Source organism: Trifolium pratense, linkage group LG7 (assembly GCF_020283565.1).
Source record: "Trifolium pratense cultivar HEN17-A07 linkage group LG7, ARS_RC_1.1, whole genome shotgun sequence".
Lineage (NCBI taxonomy): Eukaryota > Viridiplantae > Streptophyta > Magnoliopsida > Fabales > Fabaceae > Trifolium > Trifolium pratense.
This window is the reverse complement of record NC_060065.1, coordinates 28912746-28934974: the sequence shown is the minus strand read 5'-3', so window position 1 is coordinate 28934974 and position 22229 is coordinate 28912746. Positions and strand designations below refer to the sequence as shown.

Here is a 22229-nt window from a genome sequence, read left to right as displayed (position 1 = left end):
ACCCCCAAATTCAGTCGGATGTTCCATTTGATACCAATCCCACGATGAAACTATTATGTGTTGAACGACATATTCTTACTTTGATCGAGACATTTGAAATTAAAAATGGGGTCTTTTTCTTACTTTGCTTGAGACATTTGAAATTAAAAATGGGTCTTTTAGTTTGTGTTAATTGTTAATTGTGCCTCGTGTTTAGATTTTATGATTAAACTCTTTCAAGGATAAATTGTTAAAAGATCAATGAACAATGGGTTGAAAATTTTACATCTAAAATTTGCTTTATTCATGTTTTTATTGCACTGGAGTATTTGATTTCAAAAAAAAAAAAGTTGTTCAAAGAAAAATCGGAATGCTGATGTCTTTAAATTATAAGAAATCATAAAGTTATATTAACATTCTAAAAGAGATTGCAGCAAATAAGGAAGGTAAGAAAATAACAAAGGAAATTTTTTAATTTTTTAATAGAGTAATGTGAGTTTATAATTGACTCTTAATAGCCATTAGATCAAAATAAAATCAAAGGATATTAACGAGTGTAACTTTTTTATTGGTATAATCTAATCATGTCCTTCTAGTCGTTGCATTTATGTAAAACAATATTAATGCACCACAAAATTGAGTAACTGTGTGGTGCATAGTGTGCACTTACGAGTTACAAAATTGAGTAATTGTGAAAGACCATAATTATGAGCATGCATCCCGTAGAAGTAACCATAAGTTACCATCACAAAGGAGGGTGTCTGCCGCTCAAGCAGCTGAGGTAGAAATGGCAAACCGATCTGGTATACGCCAAAAATTGATTTTTGAGTTTATAAGTCAACATGTTGGTGGGAGGGAGAACGTTTGGCTGCACTTCTAAAGATATTAGCAATCATTTAACCGCCAAGAAGATGAAGGAAGGTGAAGCATATACTCTACTTCACTATTTTAAATCAAAGCAAACCGAGAATCAATCATTAATTCTTTTATGATATTCAACTTGATGTTGATAATCAAATAACAAACATTTTCTAGGCAGATGCTAAAATGGTTTTGAATTATGTTTATTTTGGAGATGTAGTGTGTTTTGATACCATGTACCGCACTAATAAGAATCTATGACCATGTGCTCCTTTCGTTGGATTCAACCATCATACAGAAAGTGTGTTATTTGGTGTAGCACTGTTATACGATGAAACTGCTTCATTATTTGTCGTCGTGTCGGTATCCATGTCGTGTCAATGTCGGAGTCCGTGTTTCATATAGATCATAGCACTATAAGCATTAACAATGATTATGTCTTTGACAACTTCAAAAATAATTTCGAGTGCTTGTCTTCAACAATTTTATGGATTAGGGATAAACTGCATTGCTTGATAATAATGACCCTCCTTAACATCACTTTATATTGAACATTTTATTGGTAGTTTTAAATTTTATAGAATATAAAAAGTAGAGTACTATAAGAGATAGTTTAAATTAAAGAAAACTTGCAACATATAAAAATCTCAAAAGGACTACACAATAAAGTTACTTTTCGACTGATGCATTTTGTGAAGTCCACACATATCCTTCTCAGAAGAAACAATGATGGATTACACTAACAAGTGTCCTAAAGACTGCAAGTCAAAAGTTGCCTCTTTTGATTATGTAAACAAATAGGACACTTGTTAGTATTCTCTATATTATATCATATCATTTAAAATGAAGATACTTCATTTCGGAAATAGAAGAGGCCAGATGGACTACCGTTGGGAAGTAGTGCTAATCTAACCGGATTAGAAGCACCTTCTTCGACGGTAAAGAAACCAGTATTAGCAGTTATATATGTTTTGACATAACCAGGACAAACACAGCTGATGCACAAACTAGGATATTTCTTCGCAATAATTCTTGTATATGCATTCATAGAAGCTTTAGCAACAACATAGGCAGCTGCAAACCTAGGCCAACCTTTTCTTTCTAAGGGCCCTTCTTCATAATCTTTGATGAACTCCTTTAACACTTCATCAATTCTCTCTTCTGTAAGATTATCAACATCACTAAAGACTCCTTTGGCCCATTCATTTGATACATTCTGATTTTACATCAATAAAATTAAATTAGCTTAATCTTACTCATTCTTAAGAATTTACTGATGTACAAATTAGCTTACCTGTATCTTGCCCAAAAATGATGAAACATTGACAACTCTTGGTGAATCAGATAATTCGAGGAGGGGAAGAAGGTATTCAAATGTTGTTTTAGCTCCTTCATAATTTATTTGTATGCATTCTTTAGCTAACTCGTACGTTTGTAACGTTGCCTTTCTCAACTCGTCATCGGATAGTGCTTGCTGCATGGTAAGAACAACTCAATACTCAAAACAATTATAAAACTTCTTCAAACCAAACAAAACTATTCATTAACATACAAAAACAATTTCCAGTACATATGCACATATGGAATCATGGATGTTGAAATTGATCAATCCATTCAATTGTTGTATCAAGTTTCAAACTTTTTCTGCATCTATTATTGACTAGATACATAACATCGGTTAATACTAACCCCGCTTGTAATGATTGCTGAAGTGAATAAATCGTTGTCATTGATTTCAATTCCCGAAATTCCAGCATTGTTAACCTAGACAATACAATCTTTGTTCATAAAACATATACAAACAAACAACATTTATCAACTCTAATAAGGAACTATTATAATGACTTTAAAAAATTCTATCATGCTGATTAAATGGAAACTAGGACTGATTAAGCTAATTAAGCTAAGGAGGGTGTATTGGATTGAGATTTCATGGGATTTTAAAAGACTTTTTTATGACAAAAAAATCTTGAGGTATTCAATCAAGACTTTTACAAAAGTTAAATAAATCTTGTGGTATTCAATTAAGACAAACATGATTTTTTTTTCAGGGCAATAAAATTCGTTGGTATTCAATTGAGATTTGGTACTACTTTTAAAATGTCTACTGGTATTCAAAAGTCTACCGATTTTGATGGATTCTTCTATTGAATGGATTTTGAGAGACTTTTTAGTTGAAAATACACTTGATAGACTTTTTCAACAATCTCACCAAAAGCCTTGAGACTTTTTTGAAATCTCCAAGACTTTTTATTTTCATCATCACTGTATCAAATTTTTTTTTCTTTATTTTTTCATAGTTCATCATCACTGCACTCCTTCTTCTTTTCTTTGTTCACTTGTTCAAGAATCTCACCAAAAGACTTGAGACTTTTTCAAACTCTCCAAGATTTTTTACTTTCATCATCATTATATCAGTTCTTCTTCTTCTTCTTCTTCTTCTTCTTCTTCTTCTTCTTCTTCTTCTTCTTCTTCTATCAAATATGTTTTTTTGCAAAAAAATATTTTAACAAGTTCTACATCTTTTTTACAAACTTTTGATTCAATACAACTTTTTACGGCAAATTTTTTTTCGTTACCTTCATCTGCTTCTTTTCCCATCAATGGTGATAATGGTTTTTATTTGTGATTAGAAACATATACGTGAAAAAAATGTAAGGCTTTTTTTTTTGTTTAAAAATTTGGATTCCCAAAAAAATATAATTTCTTTTATTAAAATTTATTGATTCTTTTAAAATTTGCCTAATATACAAAAGTTTCTTAATATATAAAGTATTATGAAATCTTGATTGTAAAAAGTTTTTTGAAAAAAATCTCTCAAAATCCATTCAAATCATGTGTTAAAAATCTTGATTGTAAAAAAGTCTCTGTAAAAAAGTCTTTAAAATCTCACAAAATTAATATAGTCCAACAAAATCTCATAAAATCATCAAGATTTTTTTTGCCAAAATTGTCTCATGAAATCCCAATCCAATACACCCCCCTAAGATAAGTAAATCTATGACTCTACCAAAAAAAAAAAAAAGTAAATCTATGAAATGCAGCAAACCATTTTATACGATACGACTAGGGAACACAATGAGGGTGGGGACAATTAAACTCCCCACTCCCGATCCTCGAACTAATATTATCATGCCTCTATTTTCTTTGGGAATGTAGGTATGGCAACCGTTTAGGCGGAGCTCCCCCACCCCCGGCTATATATTTCATTAGTTAATTACCACTAAACAGAAACCAGTAGGGTATATATTCATTAAAGGTCTAAATATGCATATACATCTTATAACATTATAACTTGTTTTTGTCAAAATAGTCTGGTTGCTAGAAATTCCACACTTAAGATGGATAAGTGGATGACCAGGATTCGAACCCCGGCCCCCTGCATATATATTGCAATGTCCTGCCAATTGAGCTAAGTTCACGGGACAAAAACAATATTCGTATTTAATCCTCAGGCTTTATAGAAATAACAAACTTTTATAAGGATTAAGAGAAATTAGGGAGGCTAAACTAATTATAGCATACTGAAAATAGAGTATTTAACACTATTAAATTTCAATGTTACCAAAATATCAAGTTTGCCAAATTGGGATTTGACAAAATGTGCAAGAGAGGCTACACTTGAAGCATCAGCAACATCTAGTTGATGAAAGACAACAAAGTCAGATAGAGGAGAGGCTTTAAATGTTTCTAATGCTTGAAGACCTCTTTTTTCATCTCTTGCTGTAAGCACCACTTTGATTCCAGCTGAAGCTAATTGCCTTACAATCTCAAACCCAATTCCTTTGTTTGCTCCAGTCACCACTGCATACCTAGGAAGAGAGGCGCCAAGAGGAAGACTAGAAGAGAGACACAAAGAGGATTAGAAAAATCTAAAAGATTCAAAAACATGTTTAGTATCTAAACATTATTTTCTCTTCAAATTTAATCTCTAAACTATATAAATATACTAAATATTCTTTAAATTATATAAAATCCTTGTTATTAAGATGTTAGTGTTGAATATGTAAATTGATTTTGGGTTTGTTAGTTTTGGGCCTTAGGAAGTTTAAGCCCAAATTTAGTAATAAGTAGTATGTCTAAAGAATGTTCTAGAGATATGTAGAAATAAGTAGAAGTCATAGTAGAAAAATGTATGTAGAAGTATAGAGAAGTTTGTAGAACTCTCTCTTAGAAGTATGTAGAAGAGTCTCTAGGAGTATGTAGAACTCTCCCTTGAAGACTATAAATAGGGGAGAGGTAGTCATTTGTAAATCAAGCCAAAAATTACAAACACTCAATAATATAAGTAGCATTCCCTTCCAACAAGTTTCATATCCTCTCTCAAATATTTAAACACATTCTCCACCTATTAAAGCTTCCTTCCAACAAAGTGGTATCAGAGCTTGAAGGTCCTCTTAAAGATGGCGAATAGTGGTGTTCCTCTCCAAGTCCCGATGCTCACAAAGAGCAACTACGACAATTGGAGTCTGAGAATGGTGGCTCTCCTTGGCGCACACGACGTGTGGGAGATAGTCGAGAAAGGCCTTGTAATCCCGGAGAATGAAGGTACTTTATCTCAAACTCAAAAGGATGGTTTGAGAGACTCAAGGAAGAGAGACAAGAAGGCTCTCTGTCTAATCTATCAAGGATTAGATGAAGACACGTTCGAGAAGGTCTCGGGAGCAACGACGGCTAAAGAAGCATGGGAGAAACTTCGAACTTCTTACAAGGGAGCCGATCAAGTAAAGAAGGTACGTCTTCAAACACTAAGAGGAGAGTTTGAAGCTTTGCATATGAAAGAAGGTGAACTTATCTCTGATTACTTCTCAAGAGTTTTGACGGTTACTAATAATCTAAAAAGAAACGGAGAGAAGTATGATGATGTAAGAATCATGGAGAAAGTTCTTAGATCGGTAGATCCAAAGTTTGAGCATATTGTCACCGTCATCGAAGAAACAAAAGATTTAGAGGACATGACAATGGAGCAACTTCTTGGGTCGTTGCAAGCTTATGAGGAAAAGAAGAAGAAGAAGAAGGAAGATATCGAGGAGCAAGTACTCAAGACACGACTCGATTCACCTAGAGAAGAACATGGTCGGAGCAACCAAAGACGAGGTGGCGCTCGAGAACGTGGACGTGGTCGTGGATATGGAGGCGGACGAGGTTGGAGGCCTAATGATGACAACAACCAAAGAGGAGAAATCTCATCAAGAGGTCGTGGGAGAGGATCTCCAAAACCAAGGTACGATAAGTCACGGGTTAAATGCTATAATTGTGAGAAGTTTGGGCATTATGCTTTCGAATGTAGAGCTCCTAGCAATCATAGAGTTGAAGAGAAGGCCAACTATGTTGAAGAAATAAACCAAGAAGATGGAACATTATTGTTGGCACACAAAGATAATGAAAGAGGTGGAGATAATCAATGGTACCTTGATAGCGGTGCAAGCAACCATATGTGTGGGCGAAGAAGCATGTTCGTAGAGTTAGACGAATCAGTGAACGGGAACGTGGCTTTCGGAGATGAATCAAAAGTGGCAGTGAAAGGTAAAGGAAACGTTCTCATCCGTTTGAAAAATGGGGATCATCAATTTATTTCCAATGTTTACTATGTGCCAAACATGAAGAGCAACATCTTGAGTCTAGGACAACTCTTAGAGAAAGGTTATGACATTCAATTGAAGAATAATAATCTTTCTATAAGAGATCATTCAAACAAGTTCATTGCTAAGGTGCCAATGTCGAGAAATAGAATGTTCGTGCTCAACATACAAAATGATGTTGCGCAATGTCTCAAAATGTGCTACAAAGAAAAGTCATGGCTTTGGCATCTTCGCTTTGGGCATCTTAATTTTGGAGGATTAGAGTTGCTCTCTAAGAAGGAAATGGTCAGAGGATTGCCTTACATCAACCACCCCAATCAAGTATGTGAAGGATGTTTACTTGGAAAGCAGTTCAAAATGAGCTTCCCTAAGGAGTCAAGCTCAAGAGCGCAAAAGCCGTTGGAGCTCATACATACAGATGTGTGCGGTCCGATCAAGCCAAGATCACTCGGTAAGAGTAACTACTTCCTTCTCTTTATTGATGATTTTTCAAGAAAAACATGGGTGTACTTTTTGAAGGAGAAATCAGAAGTGTTTGAAAACTTCAAAAAGTTTAAAGCCCTGGTTGAGAAGGAAAGTGGCCTCGTGATTAAAGCCATAAGATCCGACCGAGGAGGAGAGTTCACTTCAAACGAATTCCTTAAGTATTGTGAAGACAATGGCATTCGACGACAACTGACGGTACCAAGATCCCCTCAACAAAATGGAGTGGCAGAGAGAAAGAACAGGACAATCCTTGAGATGGCGAGGAGCATGCTAAAAAGCAAGAGACTACCAAAGGAACTGTGGGCAGAAGCTGTTGCGTGCGCTGTTTATCTATCAAATCGTTCTCCGACAAGAAGCGTGTTGGGAAAAACACCACAAGAAGCATGGAGTGGAAGAAAGCCTGGAATTTCCCATCTAAGAGTCTTTGGAAGCATAGCTCACGCTCAAATACCGGACGAGAAAAGAAGCAAACTAGATGACAAAAGTGAAAAGTACATCTTCATTGGTTACGACGCCAACTCCAAAGGCTATAAGCTCTATAATCCTGATACCGGGAAGACTATCATTAGTCAAAATGTCATTTTCGATGAAGAAGGAGAGTGGGATTGGAAAACGAGTAACAAGGACTACAACTTCTTTCCACAATTTGAAGAAGATGATGTGGAACCAGAGGAATCAAGAGAAGATCTTGCTACTCAGCCGGTTTCACCAACCCCGAGTTCTGAAGAAGGAGAAAGCTCAAGTGAAAAGACTCCTCACTTTAGAAGTTTGCAAGAGATTTACGAGGTAACCGAAAATCAAGACAATCTTACTCTTTTTTGTCTATTTGCGGATTGCGAGCCCATGAATTTCCAAGAAGCATTTGAGAAGAAGACTTGGAGAATTGCCATGGACGAAGAGATCAAGGCGATAAAGAAGAATGAAACATGGGAGTTGGTCTCACTTCCAAAAGGGCATAAGGCGATCGGTGTAAAGTGGGTGTATAAAGCAAAGAAAAACTCCAAAGGAGAAGTTGAAAGATACAAGGCAAGATTGGTGGCAAAAGGATACAGTCAAAGAGCCGGCATTGACTATGACGAGGTATTCGCTCCAGTTGCTCGATTAGAAACTGTTAGACTAATCATTTCATTGGCAGCTCAAAACAAGTGGAAGATACATCAAATGGATGTCAAGTCAGCCTTCTTAAATGGGGTCCTTGACGAAGAAGTCTACATTGAGCAACCACAAGGCTACGAAGTCAAGGGAAAAGAAGAAAAGGTGTTGAAGCTAAAGAAGGCACTCTACGGGTTGAAACAAGCCCCAAGAGCTTGGAATGCTCGAATTGACAAGTATTTCCAAGATAAGAACTTCATCAAATGCCCATATGAGCATGCACTCTATATCTGTTGGATATTTGAATTGGCTTAATTTTGCTAAAACAAATATACTAACAAGATGTTGGAAAACATGTTACAACATCATATTTATTCAAGGAAATCTCGCGCATTTATGAGAGCATCTGCTATTTATGGAAATCCACTTAAAGAGCACGCTCAATGGAGATTTGATCTGATCAGGAGTTTTTAAGGATAAGACAAACTTAATGAAATAGCTGGATGACTTATCCTATCATATAAAGTCCTTTAAACACTTTTGGAAAGTCTTGATATATCCTTAATGAAGATTGAAAAAGTATCAGATCATCCTTTATGATTCTCAAGGAGCGTCTGAGCATTTGTGAAGAAAGAGGAGCGTGCCTAATCATTATATATACGAAGACCAAGCTCAAGACTAAGAATCTCATTGAAAAATATTAGTTCACATATTGAGTCTTTGTTGAGTCTTTTATTGTTTGATTGTAATTCTTGCTTGTGGATTCTATAACACAAGTTAAGAAGTAAGTTTATTATTTTAAGGTGACTCCTAAGCTTTGAAGTACAGAGTTTACCGTGTGTGATTCACTTGAAGCTTTTAAGCAAAAGTGAAGTGTTGTCTTGGCAAGTTGTCGCCACATCATTCTTAACATTGTATAATCAACACAGGTTGTGTTGTGTGAGTGGAAGTGAGATGGGATCTCATGTCTAGGAAGTTCCTAGGCAGAAGTTGCATGAGTAGTGTCGAGGTTATAAGGCGTAAACCAGGGGTTTGCTGGAGGTCTTAGTTTAAGGCGTAAATCCTAGGGTTTGCTGAAGGTCTTAGTAACTAGAGCTATTAGTGGATTTCCTTCCTGGATTGGTATCCCCCAGAGTAGGCAGTTGGCTGAACTGGGTTAACAATTACTTGTGCACTTTATTTATTTTCTGTCAGTATTTTATATGTTATGTAAGATGTGCCAACAATAGAAACAACATTTATCATAAAGTAGTTGTTGGGACATCTTCGGTAACATCATTCTAGTGATACCAGAATTTCAATTGGCATCAGAGCAGGCACCCTGTTCTGTTATTTTGGGTGAGCTCCAGGGAGAGTACTTTCTGGTACAATGGATAAAGAAGGAGGGTCAGTGTCTAAACCCCCCTTACTGACAGGTCCTGAGAACTATGATTATTGGAAATCTAAAATGGAGGCTTTCATAAAATCAATTGACAGCAGGACATGGAAAGCTGTGTTACGTGGATGGGAACCACCAATGGTTCTTGACAAAGATGGCAATAAAACTGATGTCAAGAAGCCAAATGATGAATGGACTAAAGATGAGGATGATCTGGCACTTGGCAACTCCAAAGCCTTGTATGCAATTTTTAATGGTGTGGATGCAAACATGTTCAGGCTTGTTAAGAGATGTATTACTGCTAAGCATGCCTGGGAAATTCTGAGAAAAGCTCATGAAGGAACATCAAAAGTTAAGCTATCTAAACTTCAGATGCTCAAAACCAATTTTGAGAATCTCAGAATGAAGGAGGAAGAAACCATTCATGACTTTCAAATGAATGTGCTTGACTTTGCAAATTCGTTTGATGCACTTGGAAAACCTATCTCAGATGAGGAGCTAGTTGGAAAAATACTCAGATCTTTGCCTAAAAGATTTGATATGAAGGTGACAGCTATTGAGGAGGCTCGTGATCTTTCAAGTCTAAATCTAGATGAACTCATAGGATCACTTCAGACCTATGAAATTGGCCTAAACAGGAGGAATGAAAAAAAAGATAAGAATCTAGCCTTTGCTTCAAAAAGTGCTGCTGATGATTTACAAATTGAATCTGAAGGTGAAGAAAGCTTAGCTGAGTCTATGGCTATGCTTGGGAGACAGTTCAACAAGTTGATGAAGAAAGTGGATCAAAGGCACAAGCCAAATGGTCGATTCAACAACAACAAACAGTCCAGCTTTCAGAAAAAGACAAATGAAGATGAAAGAGGAGTAAAATGCCACGAATGTGAAGGTTTTGGCCATATCAGACCTGAATGTCCAACCTTTCTAAAAAGGCAAAAGAAAGGTCTTGTAGTTTCATGGTCTGATACAGATTCAGAGGAAGAAGAATCTGCCAAATATGTTAATGCTTTAACAGGAGTTTGTGTATCTGACTCAGATTCAGGTGATGAGGAGGTAACTTATGAGGAACTAGCTGCTACTTATAAAGATCTTCATACTAGAAGTATAGAAGTTTGCAAAGCATTAGAGAAACAAAAGAAGATCAATGGTAAACTACAAACTGAGAAGAATGACTTACTCATAAACATTGATAATCTCAATGCTAAGGTTGAAGATCAGGGTAGTCAAATTCAACAGCTGGAAATGGAGAAGTCTAACCTCCTGTGTAAAGTTGCTGAACAGAATGAAGAAGTGACCAAGTTAAAAGCTGACTTGGATCAAGTTACAAAAGTGGCCAAAATGTTGACCAAAGGTACTGATGCCTTTGAGGAAATGTTACAAAGACAAAACTACGGGAAACCTAAGCCCATTGGTTTTGAACATGAAAGAGTAAAGCAACAGATGAAGTTCAACAATGCCACTATACATACTCCAATCAACAACACGTTTGTGTCAGGAGGATTGTCGCAACATCTTATGGAACATCCTGTGCCCAGGTTCTATAACTGGACATGTCATCATTGTGGAAGAAAAGGACATATTAGGCCTTTCTGCTATAGGCTGCACGGATATCCAAGGAGAGTTCATCAAGAATTCTATACTCCTGTCTTTCCTAATGTTACAACAAGACAGGAATGGAGAGAAAAGAAGAAGATCACAGGTCTAATAGCACATACATCTTTGAGAGCTTCTTCAAGGGAAACATGGTACTTTGATAGTGGCTGTTCTAGACACATGACAGGTGTTGAACACTATCTTGAAGATTTGAAGTCATATGCTACCAATTTTGTAACCTTTGGAGATGGAGCTAAAGGGGAGATCAAGGGAGTTGGTAGACTTGCAAACCATGGCTTACCAAAGCTAGATAATGTGCTGCTTGTAAAAGGGCTTAAAGCAAATCTAATCAGCATAAGCCAACTTTGTGATCAAGGCATGAAAGTTAACTTCACGAAAGCTGAATGTCTAGTTACAAATGAGCAAGGAGAGTTGTTAATGAAAGGAGTAAGGTCAAGAGACAACTGCTATCTCTGGATCCCTAAAGAAGAAGATGTACCAACATGTCTTATTAGCAAAGAAGAAGAGGTAAAGTTGTGGCACCAAAAACTTGGCCACCTGCACCTTAAAGGCATGAAGAAGGCAATAGCTAAAGAGGCTATCAGAGGGCTTCCAAAGCTCAAAATAGAAGAAGGAAGTATATGTGGAGAATGTCAAATAGGGAAGCAGACAAAGATGTCGCATCCAAAGTTGCAACATCTGACCACAACAAGGGTTCTAGAATTACTGCACATAGACTTGATGGGGCCAATGCAAGTAGAGAGCCTTGGAGGAAAAAGGTATGCTTTTGTCATGGTAGATGATTTTTCAAGGTTCACATGGATTGAATTTCTAAAAGACAAATCTGAAAGTTTTGATGCATTCAAAGAACTTTGTCTTCAACTCCAAAGAGAAAAGAACTCTACTATTGTTAGGATACGAAGTGATCATGGTAAAGAGTTTGAGAATGCAAGCTTTCTTGAATTCTGCATCTCTGAAGGAATCAAGCATGAATTCTCAGCTCCAATCACACCTCAACAAAATGGTGTTGTTGAGAGAAAGAACAGGACAATACAAGAGTCAGCCAGAGTGATGTTGCATGCAAAACATCTTCCATATCAATTCTGGGCTGAGGCTATGCATACTGCTTGTTATATTCACAATCGTGTCACACTCAGAACTGGAACTTCTACTACACTATATGAACTGTGGAAAGGCAGAAAACCTACTGTCAAACACTTTCATGTGTTTGGAAGTAAGTGCTATATCCTATCTGATAGAGAGCACAGAAGAAAAATGGATCCTAAAAGTGAAGAAGGATTGTTTCTTGGGTACTCAACAAACAGCAGGGCTTACAGAGTTTACAACCAGAGAACTAAGGTAATAGTAGAATCTATCAATGTTGTGATAGATGATTTGACATCTGCTAAAACATCTGATACTGAAGATGATGTTGCAACAACTTTGCCAACATCTGAAGAAGCTGTAGCAGAAAAAGAATCAGATTCAGATGATGAATCAACCACTTCTACACCTCGTCCAGTAAGTAAAGTTCCTTCAATAAGAATCCAGAAGAACCATCCCAAGGATCTCATCATAGGAAATCCTAACCAAGGAATTGCTACAAGAAGGACTAATGAAGTGGTTACTAATTCATGTTTTGTTTCAAAAGTTGAGCCTAAAAATGTAAAAGAGGCCCTCACTGATGAGTTCTGGATAGAAGCCATGCAAGATGAATTAACTCAGTTTAGAAGAAGTGATGTGTGGGATCTTGTTCCTAGACCCAATGGTGTTAATGTCATAGGCACAAAATGGGTATACAAGAACAAGTCAGATGAAAATGGTGTTGTAACTAGAAACAAGGCAAGGTTAGTAGCTCAAGGGTACACTCAGGTTGAAGGACTTGATTTTGATGAAACATTTGCGCCTGTTGCAAGACTAGAATCTATTAGGCTACTCCTTGGTATAGCATGCATCTTCAAATTTAAGCTGTACCAAATGGATGTCAAGAGTGCCTTCCAAAATGGGTATCTACATGAAGAAGTTTATGTGGAGCAGCCAAAAGGTTTTGTAGATCCTGCTAATCCTGATCATGTGTACAAGCTAAAGAAGGCTCTTTATGGACTGAAACAGGCTCCAAGGGCCTGGTATGAAAGGCTGACAAATTTTCTTGTTAGTCAAGGATACAGAAAAGGAGGCCATGACAAAACCTTGTTTGTTAAAGAACAAGAAGAGAAGCTGATGATTGCCCAGATTTATGTTGATGACATAGTATTTGGTGGAATGTCTGAAAAGATGGTGCAACATTTTGTACAACAAATGCAATCAGAGTTTGAAATGAGTTTGGTAGGTGAGCTGACATATTTTCTTGGTCTGCAAGTAAAACAAATGGAAGACACCATATTTGTTTCTCAAAGCAAGTATGCGAAGAATATGATCAAGAAGTTTGGAATGGAAACTGCAGCACACAAGAGAACTCCAGCTGCTACACATCTGAAGCTAACCAAAGATGAGAATGGCATTGATGTTGACCAAAGCCTATACAGGAGCATGATTGGCAGTCTCTTGTATCTTACAGCTAGTAGACCAGACATCACCTTTGCTGTTGGTGTTTGTGCAAGATATCAAGCCAAGCCAAAGATGAGCCATCTTGTGCAAGTCAAAAGGATTCTGAAGTATATAAAGGGCACCAGTAATTATGGGATTCTGTATTCCCAGACCAAGAACTCAACTTTAATAGGGTATTGTGATGCAGATTGGGCTGGAAGTGCTGATGATAGAAAGAGCACTTCAGGAGGATGCTTTTTTTTGGGTGACAACTTAATCTCATGGTTCAGCAAGAAGCAGAATTGTGTGTCTCTATCCACTGCAGAGGCTGAATACATAGCTGCAGGTAGCAGTTGTTCACAGTTGATGTGGATGAAACAGATGCTGAAAGAATATAATGTCGACCAAGATGTCATGACATTATATTGTGACAACTTGAGTGCAATCAATATATCAAAGAATCCTGTTCAACACTCAAGAACCAAACACATAGACATCAGGCATCATTTCATTAGAGACCTTGTTGAAGAAAATTGTGTGGAACTCAAGCACATTGGTACAAGTGAACAGCTAGCTGACATTTTTACAAAGGCGCTTGATGCTAATCAATTTGAATTTTTAAGGGGCAAATTAGGAATTTGCCTGCATGAAGAAGCATAGCAGTTACTGCAGTTGTGGCGTGCAAAAGGAAACCGTTTTCTCTCCCATCAATCAATGCACGCTAATTTAGGGAAATCATTACAAACTTCCCTTAAATACATCATCACACGCATTCAATTGTCCTTCTTCCAAATTCTAACCTTTGTCTGCAAACCCTATTCTCTCACTTTGATCATCAAACTCCATCTATCCATCTTCTCAATCTTCAAAAATTATCAAAACATGTCTGAATCTTCACAAACCACTAAAACCGGACGGTCTACCCGATCAAAGACAAAAATCGATCCCTCAAAGATTATCAAGGACGCGGTCCCTGTTACAGTTGTTCATGCATCCAAACCCAAAGCTCAATCCAATGATGCTGAGAAGCAAGGAAAAGGAAAAACTATTGAGAAGAAGGGAACTTCTGAGGTAGGCGATGATATTCCCCTTTCTACTGCTAAAATTGCTAAATCTAGTAAAGGAAGTTCTAAAAGAAAGAGAAGAGACTACAAGTCTAAGTTTGCTCTGTCTATGTCTGATTTGGTTTTTGATTCGAATGTTAACACATCTGAGAAAGCAACTGAAGTAAACCCCAAAACTGTGTCTGATGTTGTTGAAACAATCGTGTCAACCGGTGATAACCCTAGTCTAGAAAAATTGGGGTCTGAAGCTGAAAAGAGAGATCTTAATTCTATGCCTGTTGAAACTGAGATGGAAGACACTCCTACAGAGGTTGAAATGGAAACTGCTAATGAATCACCAAAAATTGCTGAGATGATGGCTGAAAAATCAACCCCTGCTGTTACTGAAGAAGTTGTCATGCAAGATGTTGAGACATCCTTGAACGAGAATGAAGATGCTGGAACTGCTGAGGAAGAACCTGAGAAGGAAACTGTTGCTGAAAAGGATGTTGAGCCAACTGCCACAACATCTGAGTCCACAGATGAAGAAACAGGAACTGCTGATGAGGGTACTTCTGATAATGAAGGGGACACTCAATCTGAAGAGAGCAACTAGTCCATTCCCACAGAAGAACCAGAGATTGAAGCTGACAAGCCTGCAGAAGCTGAGAAGGAAACAGAGAAAGATGTAGTAGATGTTGATGATTATGTCACCACCAAGACTGCTGCAAAATCAACTAGTGGTATAACAAAAAGATTGAGAAGCTGTACAGGGAAGGCTGTAGCCACTGCAAGCAAGACTCCTACACCAAGGGTGAAAACAAAAGGTGTTGGACCAGTCAAAGGTTGGAGTAAGGTTTTCTCCCCTCCCAGCAAGAAGAAGGAGACACTGAAGAGAAAGAAGGAGTCATCTAGTGACTCAGACTATGATGTTGCTGAAGATGTTGCTAACATCTCATCTGCCAACCCTAAGAAAGCTGCTGTGAAGAAGGTTCCTCAAGGTATTGAAGAAGCTCCCTGTGATAACATCTCCTTCCATCGTGCTGGCTTTGCACTGAGATGGGACTACATTTACCAAAGGAGATTGGCTGTAGAAAGGGAACTGACCAAAGATGCTCTCAAATGTCAAGACATCTTTGACTACATCAAGGAAGCTGATCTGATGAAGACAGTTTGTGACTTCAGTCCCTGCTATGAGCTGCTTGTGAAGGAATTTCTTGTGAACATCCCTGAAGAATGTGATAATCCACTGAGCAAGGACTACCACAAAGTTTTTGTCAGAGGTAAATGTATCAATTTTTCTCCCGTTGTGATTAATAATTACTTAGGAAGATCTATAGAACCTAAGGCTGAATTAGAGGTTGCTAATGATGTTGTGAGTGCTGAGATAACTGGTGGTAAGGTTAAAGTCTGGCCTACAAAGAAGCTGATACCCACGAGTAAATTGAATGTCAAATATGCCATCCTCAATAGGATAGGGTCAACAAATTGGGTGCCAACCAAGCATGCAACCAATGTTGCTACCAATCTGGGTAGATTTATATATGCTGTAGGAACCAAGTTTGACTATGACTATGGAACCTTTATCTTTGATCAAACCATTAAGCATATTAGATCAACAGCTGTGAAAATGCCAATAGCATTTCCATCTTTGCTATGTGGAATTATCTTGGCCCAATATCCAGACATTAAGGCTGTGACTGACACTCCCAAGAAAAGGGAATCTGGTTTTACTTTTCATCATAAGCTCTTTGGTAATCACAATGTTACTGATCATGTTGGGACATCTGCTGCTGGAGCTGGTGTTATGACCAAAAAGGAGATTATTGCTAGTTTGAAGGTTCAATGTCAGGACATTGATAAACAGCAGGCTGAGCTTGAGGAAAGGAAGAATGTGTTCTTAAAGATGATTGAAGGATTGGAAGCTGATGAGGTACCTGTGAAAGCTAGTGCAAATGTGGCTGCTACAGGTGATCAAAACAATGCAGATGAGGATGAAGGTTATGCTACTGCTACAGATGAGGATGAAGCCTCTGACAGTAGTGATGATGAATGATTTTGTAATTTGTTTAATATTTTACTGCACTTTGTTATTTGGTTTGTGGGTGTTTGTGCCCTGGATTTTAGCACCTTCTGAGTGCATGGTCTGTACTTTGTTTTAAATTCTGCACTTTGGATACTTTACTTTCCTATTTTGGCACATTTTGTGGCTAAAAAGGGGGAGTAGCATTTGGTTTGTTTGTTTCTGCTACATGTTGTTGTGTCTTTTGTTATGACATGTTTTAAGTAGCAGTAAGCAAGTATTCAGGGGGAGTAAAAATTTTTTTTACCCTGAGATGACGCACAAGCTGATAAAGTCAGGGGGAGTTTGCTACTGAATGGATGCTGTCCTGATTGGACGAACAGGTGCTAGAAGATGTGCTCCCATATGTCACAAACAACTTTAATGACATATGACATATGATATGATTAATCATTTGCTCTGAAACCACGTTTATTTTGCTCGAGGCTTTTTGAAAACAAATCCGCTGCTGCTGCCTCTGATGCATATTTTTTTTCACCTATGTGAAATTTTGATGATGCTCTAACATTCCTTCTTTTGTGTGACCATGGTGATTTGAAGGATTGCGCTTTTTAATCTCTCAAGGGTAATGGCCTGAAATTGTTTTAGCCAAAAATTGCCAAAGGGGGAGATTGTTGGATATTTGAATTGGCTTAATTTTGCTAAAACAAATATACTAACAAGATGTTGGAAAACATGTTACAACATCATATTTATTCAAGGAAATCTCGCGCATTTATGAGAGCATCTGCTATTTATGGAAATCCACTTAAAGAGCACGCTCAATGGAGATTTGATCTGATCAGGAGTTTTTAAGGATAAGACAAACTTAATGAAATAGCTGGATGACTTATCCTATCATATAAAGTCCTTTAAACACTTTTGGAAAGTCTTGATATATCCTTAATGAAGATTGAAAAAGTATCAGATCATCCTTTATGATTCTCAAGGAGCGTCTGAGCATTTGTGAAGAAAGAGGAGCGTGCCTAATCATTATATATACGAAGACCAAGCTCAAGACTAAGAATCTCATTGAAAAATATTAGTTCACATATTGAGTCTTTGTTGAGTCTTTTATTGTTTGATTGTAATTCTTGCTTGTGGATTCTATAACACAAGTTAAGAAGTAAGTTTATTATTTTAAGGTGACTCCTAAGCTTTGAAGTACAGAGTTTACCGTGTGTGATTCACTTGAAGCTTTTAAGCAAAAGTGAAGTGTTGTCTTGGCAAGTTGTCGCCACATCATTCTTAACATTGTATAATCAACACAGGTTGTGTTGTGTGAGTGGAAGTGAGATGGGATCTCATGTCTAGGAAGTTCCTAGGCAGAAGTTGCATGAGTAGTGTCGAGGTTATAAGGCGTAAACCAGGGGTTTGCTGGAGGTCTTAGTTTAAGGCGTAAATCCTAGGGTTTGCTGAAGGTCTTAGTAACTAGAGCTATTAGTGGATTTCCTTCCTGGATTGGTATCCCCCAGAGTAGGCAGTTGGCTGAACTGGGTTAACAATTACTTGTGCACTTTATTTATTTTCTGTCAGTATTTTATATGTTATGTAAGATGTGCCAACAATAGAAACAACATTTATCATAAAGTAGTTGTTGGGACATCTTCGGTAACATCATTCTAGTGATACCAGAATTTCAATATCAAAGCGCAAGGCGAAGATATTTTGATTGTGTGCTTATATGTAGATGACTTGATCTTCACGGGGAACAATCCAACCATGTTTGAAGAGTTCAAGAAAGTGATGACAAAGGAGTTCGAGATGACCGACATTGGATTCATGTCTTACTATCTTGGCATTGAAGTGAAACAAGAGGATCATGGAATCCTAATCACTGAGGAAGGTTATGCTAAGGAGGTACTCAAGAAGTTCAAGATGGATGATGCAAACCCAGTTAGCACGCCAATGGAATGTGGAATCAAGCTATCAAAGCACGAGGAAGGTGAAACAGTGGATCCATCACTCTTTAAGAGCTTGGTTGGAAGCTTACGATATTTATCATGCACGAGGCCTGACATCTTGTATGCGGTCGGAGTTGTAAGTCGATACATGGAGCATCCAACAACAACTCATCTGAAGGCAGCAAAGAGGATTCTTCGCTACATCAAAGGTACAACAAACTTAGGCTTGTACTACTCTGTTTCTGATGATTACAAGCTCGTTGGATATAGCGATAGTGATTGGGGAGGAGACGTGGATGACCGAAAAAGTACAAGCGGCTTTGTTTTCTATATTGGAAACACAGCTTTCACATGGATGTCAAAGAAGCAACCGATTGTCACTCTTTCCACATGTGAGGCGGAGTACGTGGCGGCCACTTCATGTGTTTGTCATGCAATCTGGTTGAGAAACCTATTAAAGGAGTTAAGTCTGCCGCAAAAGGAGCCAACCAAGATATTCGTAGACAATAAGTCAGCAATAGCTTTGGCAAAGAACCCAGTCTTCCATGATCGAAGTAAGCACATTGATACACGCTATCACTATATTAGAGAGTGTGTCTCTAACAATGATGTGAAGTTGGAGTACGTGAAGACAGATGACCAAGTAGCTGATATCTTCACCAAGCCTCTCAAGCGTGAACACTTTGTCAAGTTAAGATATTTACTTGGAGTAGCAAAATCAAGTTTAAGGGGGGGTGTTGAATATGTAAATTGATTTTGGGTTTGTTAGTTTTGGGCCTTAGGAAGTTTAAGCCCAAATTTAGTAATAAGTAGTATGTCTAAAGAATGTTCTAGAGATATGTAGAAATAAGTAGAAGTCATAGTAGAAAAATGTATGTAGAAGTATAGAGAAGTTTGTAGAACTCTCTCTTAGAAGTATGTAGAAGAGTCTCTAGGAGTATGTAGAACTCTCCCTTGAAGACTATAAATAGGGGAGAGGTAGTCATTTGTAAATCAAGCCAAAAATTACAAACACTCAATAATATAAGTAGCATTCCCTTCCAACAAGTTTCATATCCTCTCTCAAATATTTAAACACATTCTCCACCTATTAAAGCTTCCTTCCAACAGTTAGAGACTAAATCGATAGATTTTGGTATATTTTAGGGAATAACTATCAATCTGAAAAAATAGTTATTTTGACCCCTTAATATGTGAGGCATTATGTGAATATATCGAAATTGCAAACATATATTCTTAAGTGTGTCTTTAATTAGTCATTTTGGTCTTAAAATAATAGTTCCATTGAAGAAGTAACATAGGTACTATAAATTAAAACAGTGGTATACCAATTCTTTTTTCCTTCTAAATATCAATAGAAAATGTGAATATGAGAACTCTTCTTCTAGATGTGTTCTATGTTTAAGAAGGGTTGTTGTGGGTGACAAGTTTATTCTAAAGAAGATGATGGAAGAGTTATTATCCACTATGATCGAAGAGTCATGCATTCTGCGTTTGAGAGATTGTGAAGATTTGGGTGAGTTGAGAAGATAATAGTTACTTTTGATTCTGGGTTTTAGAGGTGTTGAAGATCATGATGAATACCGAAAATGATTCTCTAACTTTGGCTTTCCTATCTTTGGTGTGACTTTACACAAAAAAAAGAAAGAGAAATTGTAAAAATATGAATAAATTTTGGAGGGAAAAGATGATAGAGAAGATAAAAGATGAGAGAAATAGAGACAAAGTCACGTGACTTTCCCTCAAAAAGTTAGAGAATATTAATTGGATAAATCTACCTAGTCATTTTGGTCCTCAATGTTATTTTTCAGTTTTTGTTCCTCAATACTAATTGTATAAATCTTTAAAATTAGTTTAAATATTTGTTTCATTTCTTTCTTTAGTATATTTGGTGTGGTTCGCTCGGTTTTTCGTTATTAGCGAATTCCAGAGAGAATTAGCACAAACCAATTTGTAAAAGAACCACAAACTGGTTCGCGTGAACCAATTCGCGGTTCACCAAGGAAACAACGAATTATGTGACTATGATCTAGACTTGTTTTTTTTTACTTTTCAGTGAGATTTGTCAAGTCATAATCCAATAGTCAACTAATGGAACATCTCATCAAGGACAAACGGTTTTGTGATTAAAGATAACGTCGGAGATCACTTTACCTAATGGAAGTTATGTTTAAGGCATTTAAGTTGCATTTAAGGCATTTAAAATATTTTTTATGGTTCAAAAACTACTATGATAATAGCAAATAATATTTTCAAAAATTAAAATGGTTGTTTACTCAGTTAAAATGACTTATAATTTGTAACTAAGGCAGTGATTATCATATCTGGCCTCACCATCTCTTCATCATCCTCAACACCATGACTGACCATATAGAAGCTCAAAGAAATTGCACAAAATATGCCAATCAATCCAACAATTAACACAAATCAGACATAATATTCAGAATAAAATAATTAAAAAAAAAATCAACGGTGCAAGAGCCATTGCCGTGTGACCACAAACAACAGATCTGAGTTGATCGGATTCGGAATGTGTGGTCAACGGAGTGGTATGATATAGTACAGACGAGTGTAGGATACACTCCTATGGTCTCCAATTGCGGATTTCTTCAACCATAATACAAAAGAGGAAAAAAGTTTGTTAGTACTTACCTGTCTGTAGTTGAACTTTGCATGTTTTCTTCTTTTGGAAATTCCTCAACCACACAAGCTTTGTTTCTTTGAGTAGTCTGACAACTTTTGATTTACGTTTATATTTATGTCGGTTAATAAAAAAAATAAAAAGTTAATCCAAAAGAAAATTAAGTAAACATGCAGTTTTGGTTCAATTTTTTTTTTAACCACAATTATATGGTCCACTGAATTACTTAATCTAGTTTAAGGATCAATTCCAATTGTAGTTGCGGGAATCAAACTGTGATTCTTCCTTCTGTTTGGATTGAATTGATTTTAAGCTTATATGTGGACTTATCTACTGGTACTGTTTGGGTAAATTAACAAAAAAGTGTTTATCACAATTTCATAAGCTACTTTTTACACAATGTTCACACTTTAATTTATCATTTTGAGTCAATATTAAATTTATTTAGTTTTATGCAAAGTAAATCTTAAATTTATAATTGTTTATGTGATGAAACATTCAAACACTTCAACTTATTTAGGTACTTTTTAATGAATCTATCCAAACATAAATAGCTTATTAAGAATAAGAGCTTATGACGTAAGCTCTCGTATAAAAGCTCTAATACTATAAGTATCCATATAAGATGTTTATCCAAACGGGACCCCAAGTCCAGCGTCAATCACCACTGTACCGAATTGTGGTTCACATTAATATTTATGTTGTTTTATTTTTTATTTTTTTTTTTGCTTTCACCACCAGTTTATTTTGGTTCGGGGGCCCAGATATGAAAAACATTATAACGAATACGAATTTCACAAAATCCACCGTTGGAAAGTTTATATTATACAGATCATCCATAAAAAAAATTTAGAAAAATTGAAAATCATTTGATATGTTATTGAGACCCATCAGGATTATCGGTTTATTAGTTTTTATTAAATACCGTAATCTTGATAGGTCTCATTAACATATCAAATGATTTTCAATTTTTTTTTCATGGGTGATCTATATAATCTAAATTTTCAATCCAACGGTGAATTTTGTAATTCGTTATAATAGTATTGATCACTTGTCCATGGTGGAGTGGACCACTTCCGAGA

The 22229-nt window shown here is 36.7% G+C and overlaps 1 protein-coding gene across 3 annotated transcripts; it reads right to left on the bottom strand.

Moving 5' to 3' along the window:
- Positions 1–1437: 1437 nt before the first annotated feature.
- On the bottom strand, positions 1438–21239 carry LOC123894348 ((+)-neomenthol dehydrogenase-like). 3 transcript variants are annotated; one of them, XM_045944321.1, is made up of 5 exons: positions 21159–21239; positions 4406–4679; positions 2530–2604; positions 2135–2314; positions 1438–2056 (listed from the first exon to the last, which is right to left on the bottom strand). In XM_045944321.1, exons 1-5 carry the CDS (start codon positions 21179–21181, stop codon positions 1679–1681), a joined length of 930 nt encoding a protein of 309 aa, XP_045800277.1. In that variant the 5' UTR covers positions 21182–21239; the 3' UTR covers positions 1438–1678. The 3 variants fall into 3 exon arrangements, with proteins under 3 accessions (XP_045800277.1, XP_045800279.1, XP_045800276.1); XM_045944323.1 differs by having other exon boundaries at positions 4406–4652; XM_045944320.1 differs by having other exon boundaries at positions 20841–21238.
- Between the last annotated feature and the right edge of the window lie 990 nt (positions 21240–22229).

Bases quoted from the DNA above. Each gene is read 5' to 3' on its own strand.
- LOC123894348 (XM_045944320.1), bottom strand. From the start codon at position 20,866: ATGGTGTTGAGGATGATGAAGAGATG. The intron at 2,605-4,405 runs GTAACATTGAAA...TGTATTGTCTAG, and splicing joins TTGGCAAACTTGATATTTTG to GTTAACAATGCTGGAATTTC. The intron at 2,315-2,529 runs GTTAGTATTAAC...CTTACCATGCAG, and splicing joins CAGCAATCATTACAAGCGGG to CAAGCACTATCCGATGACGA.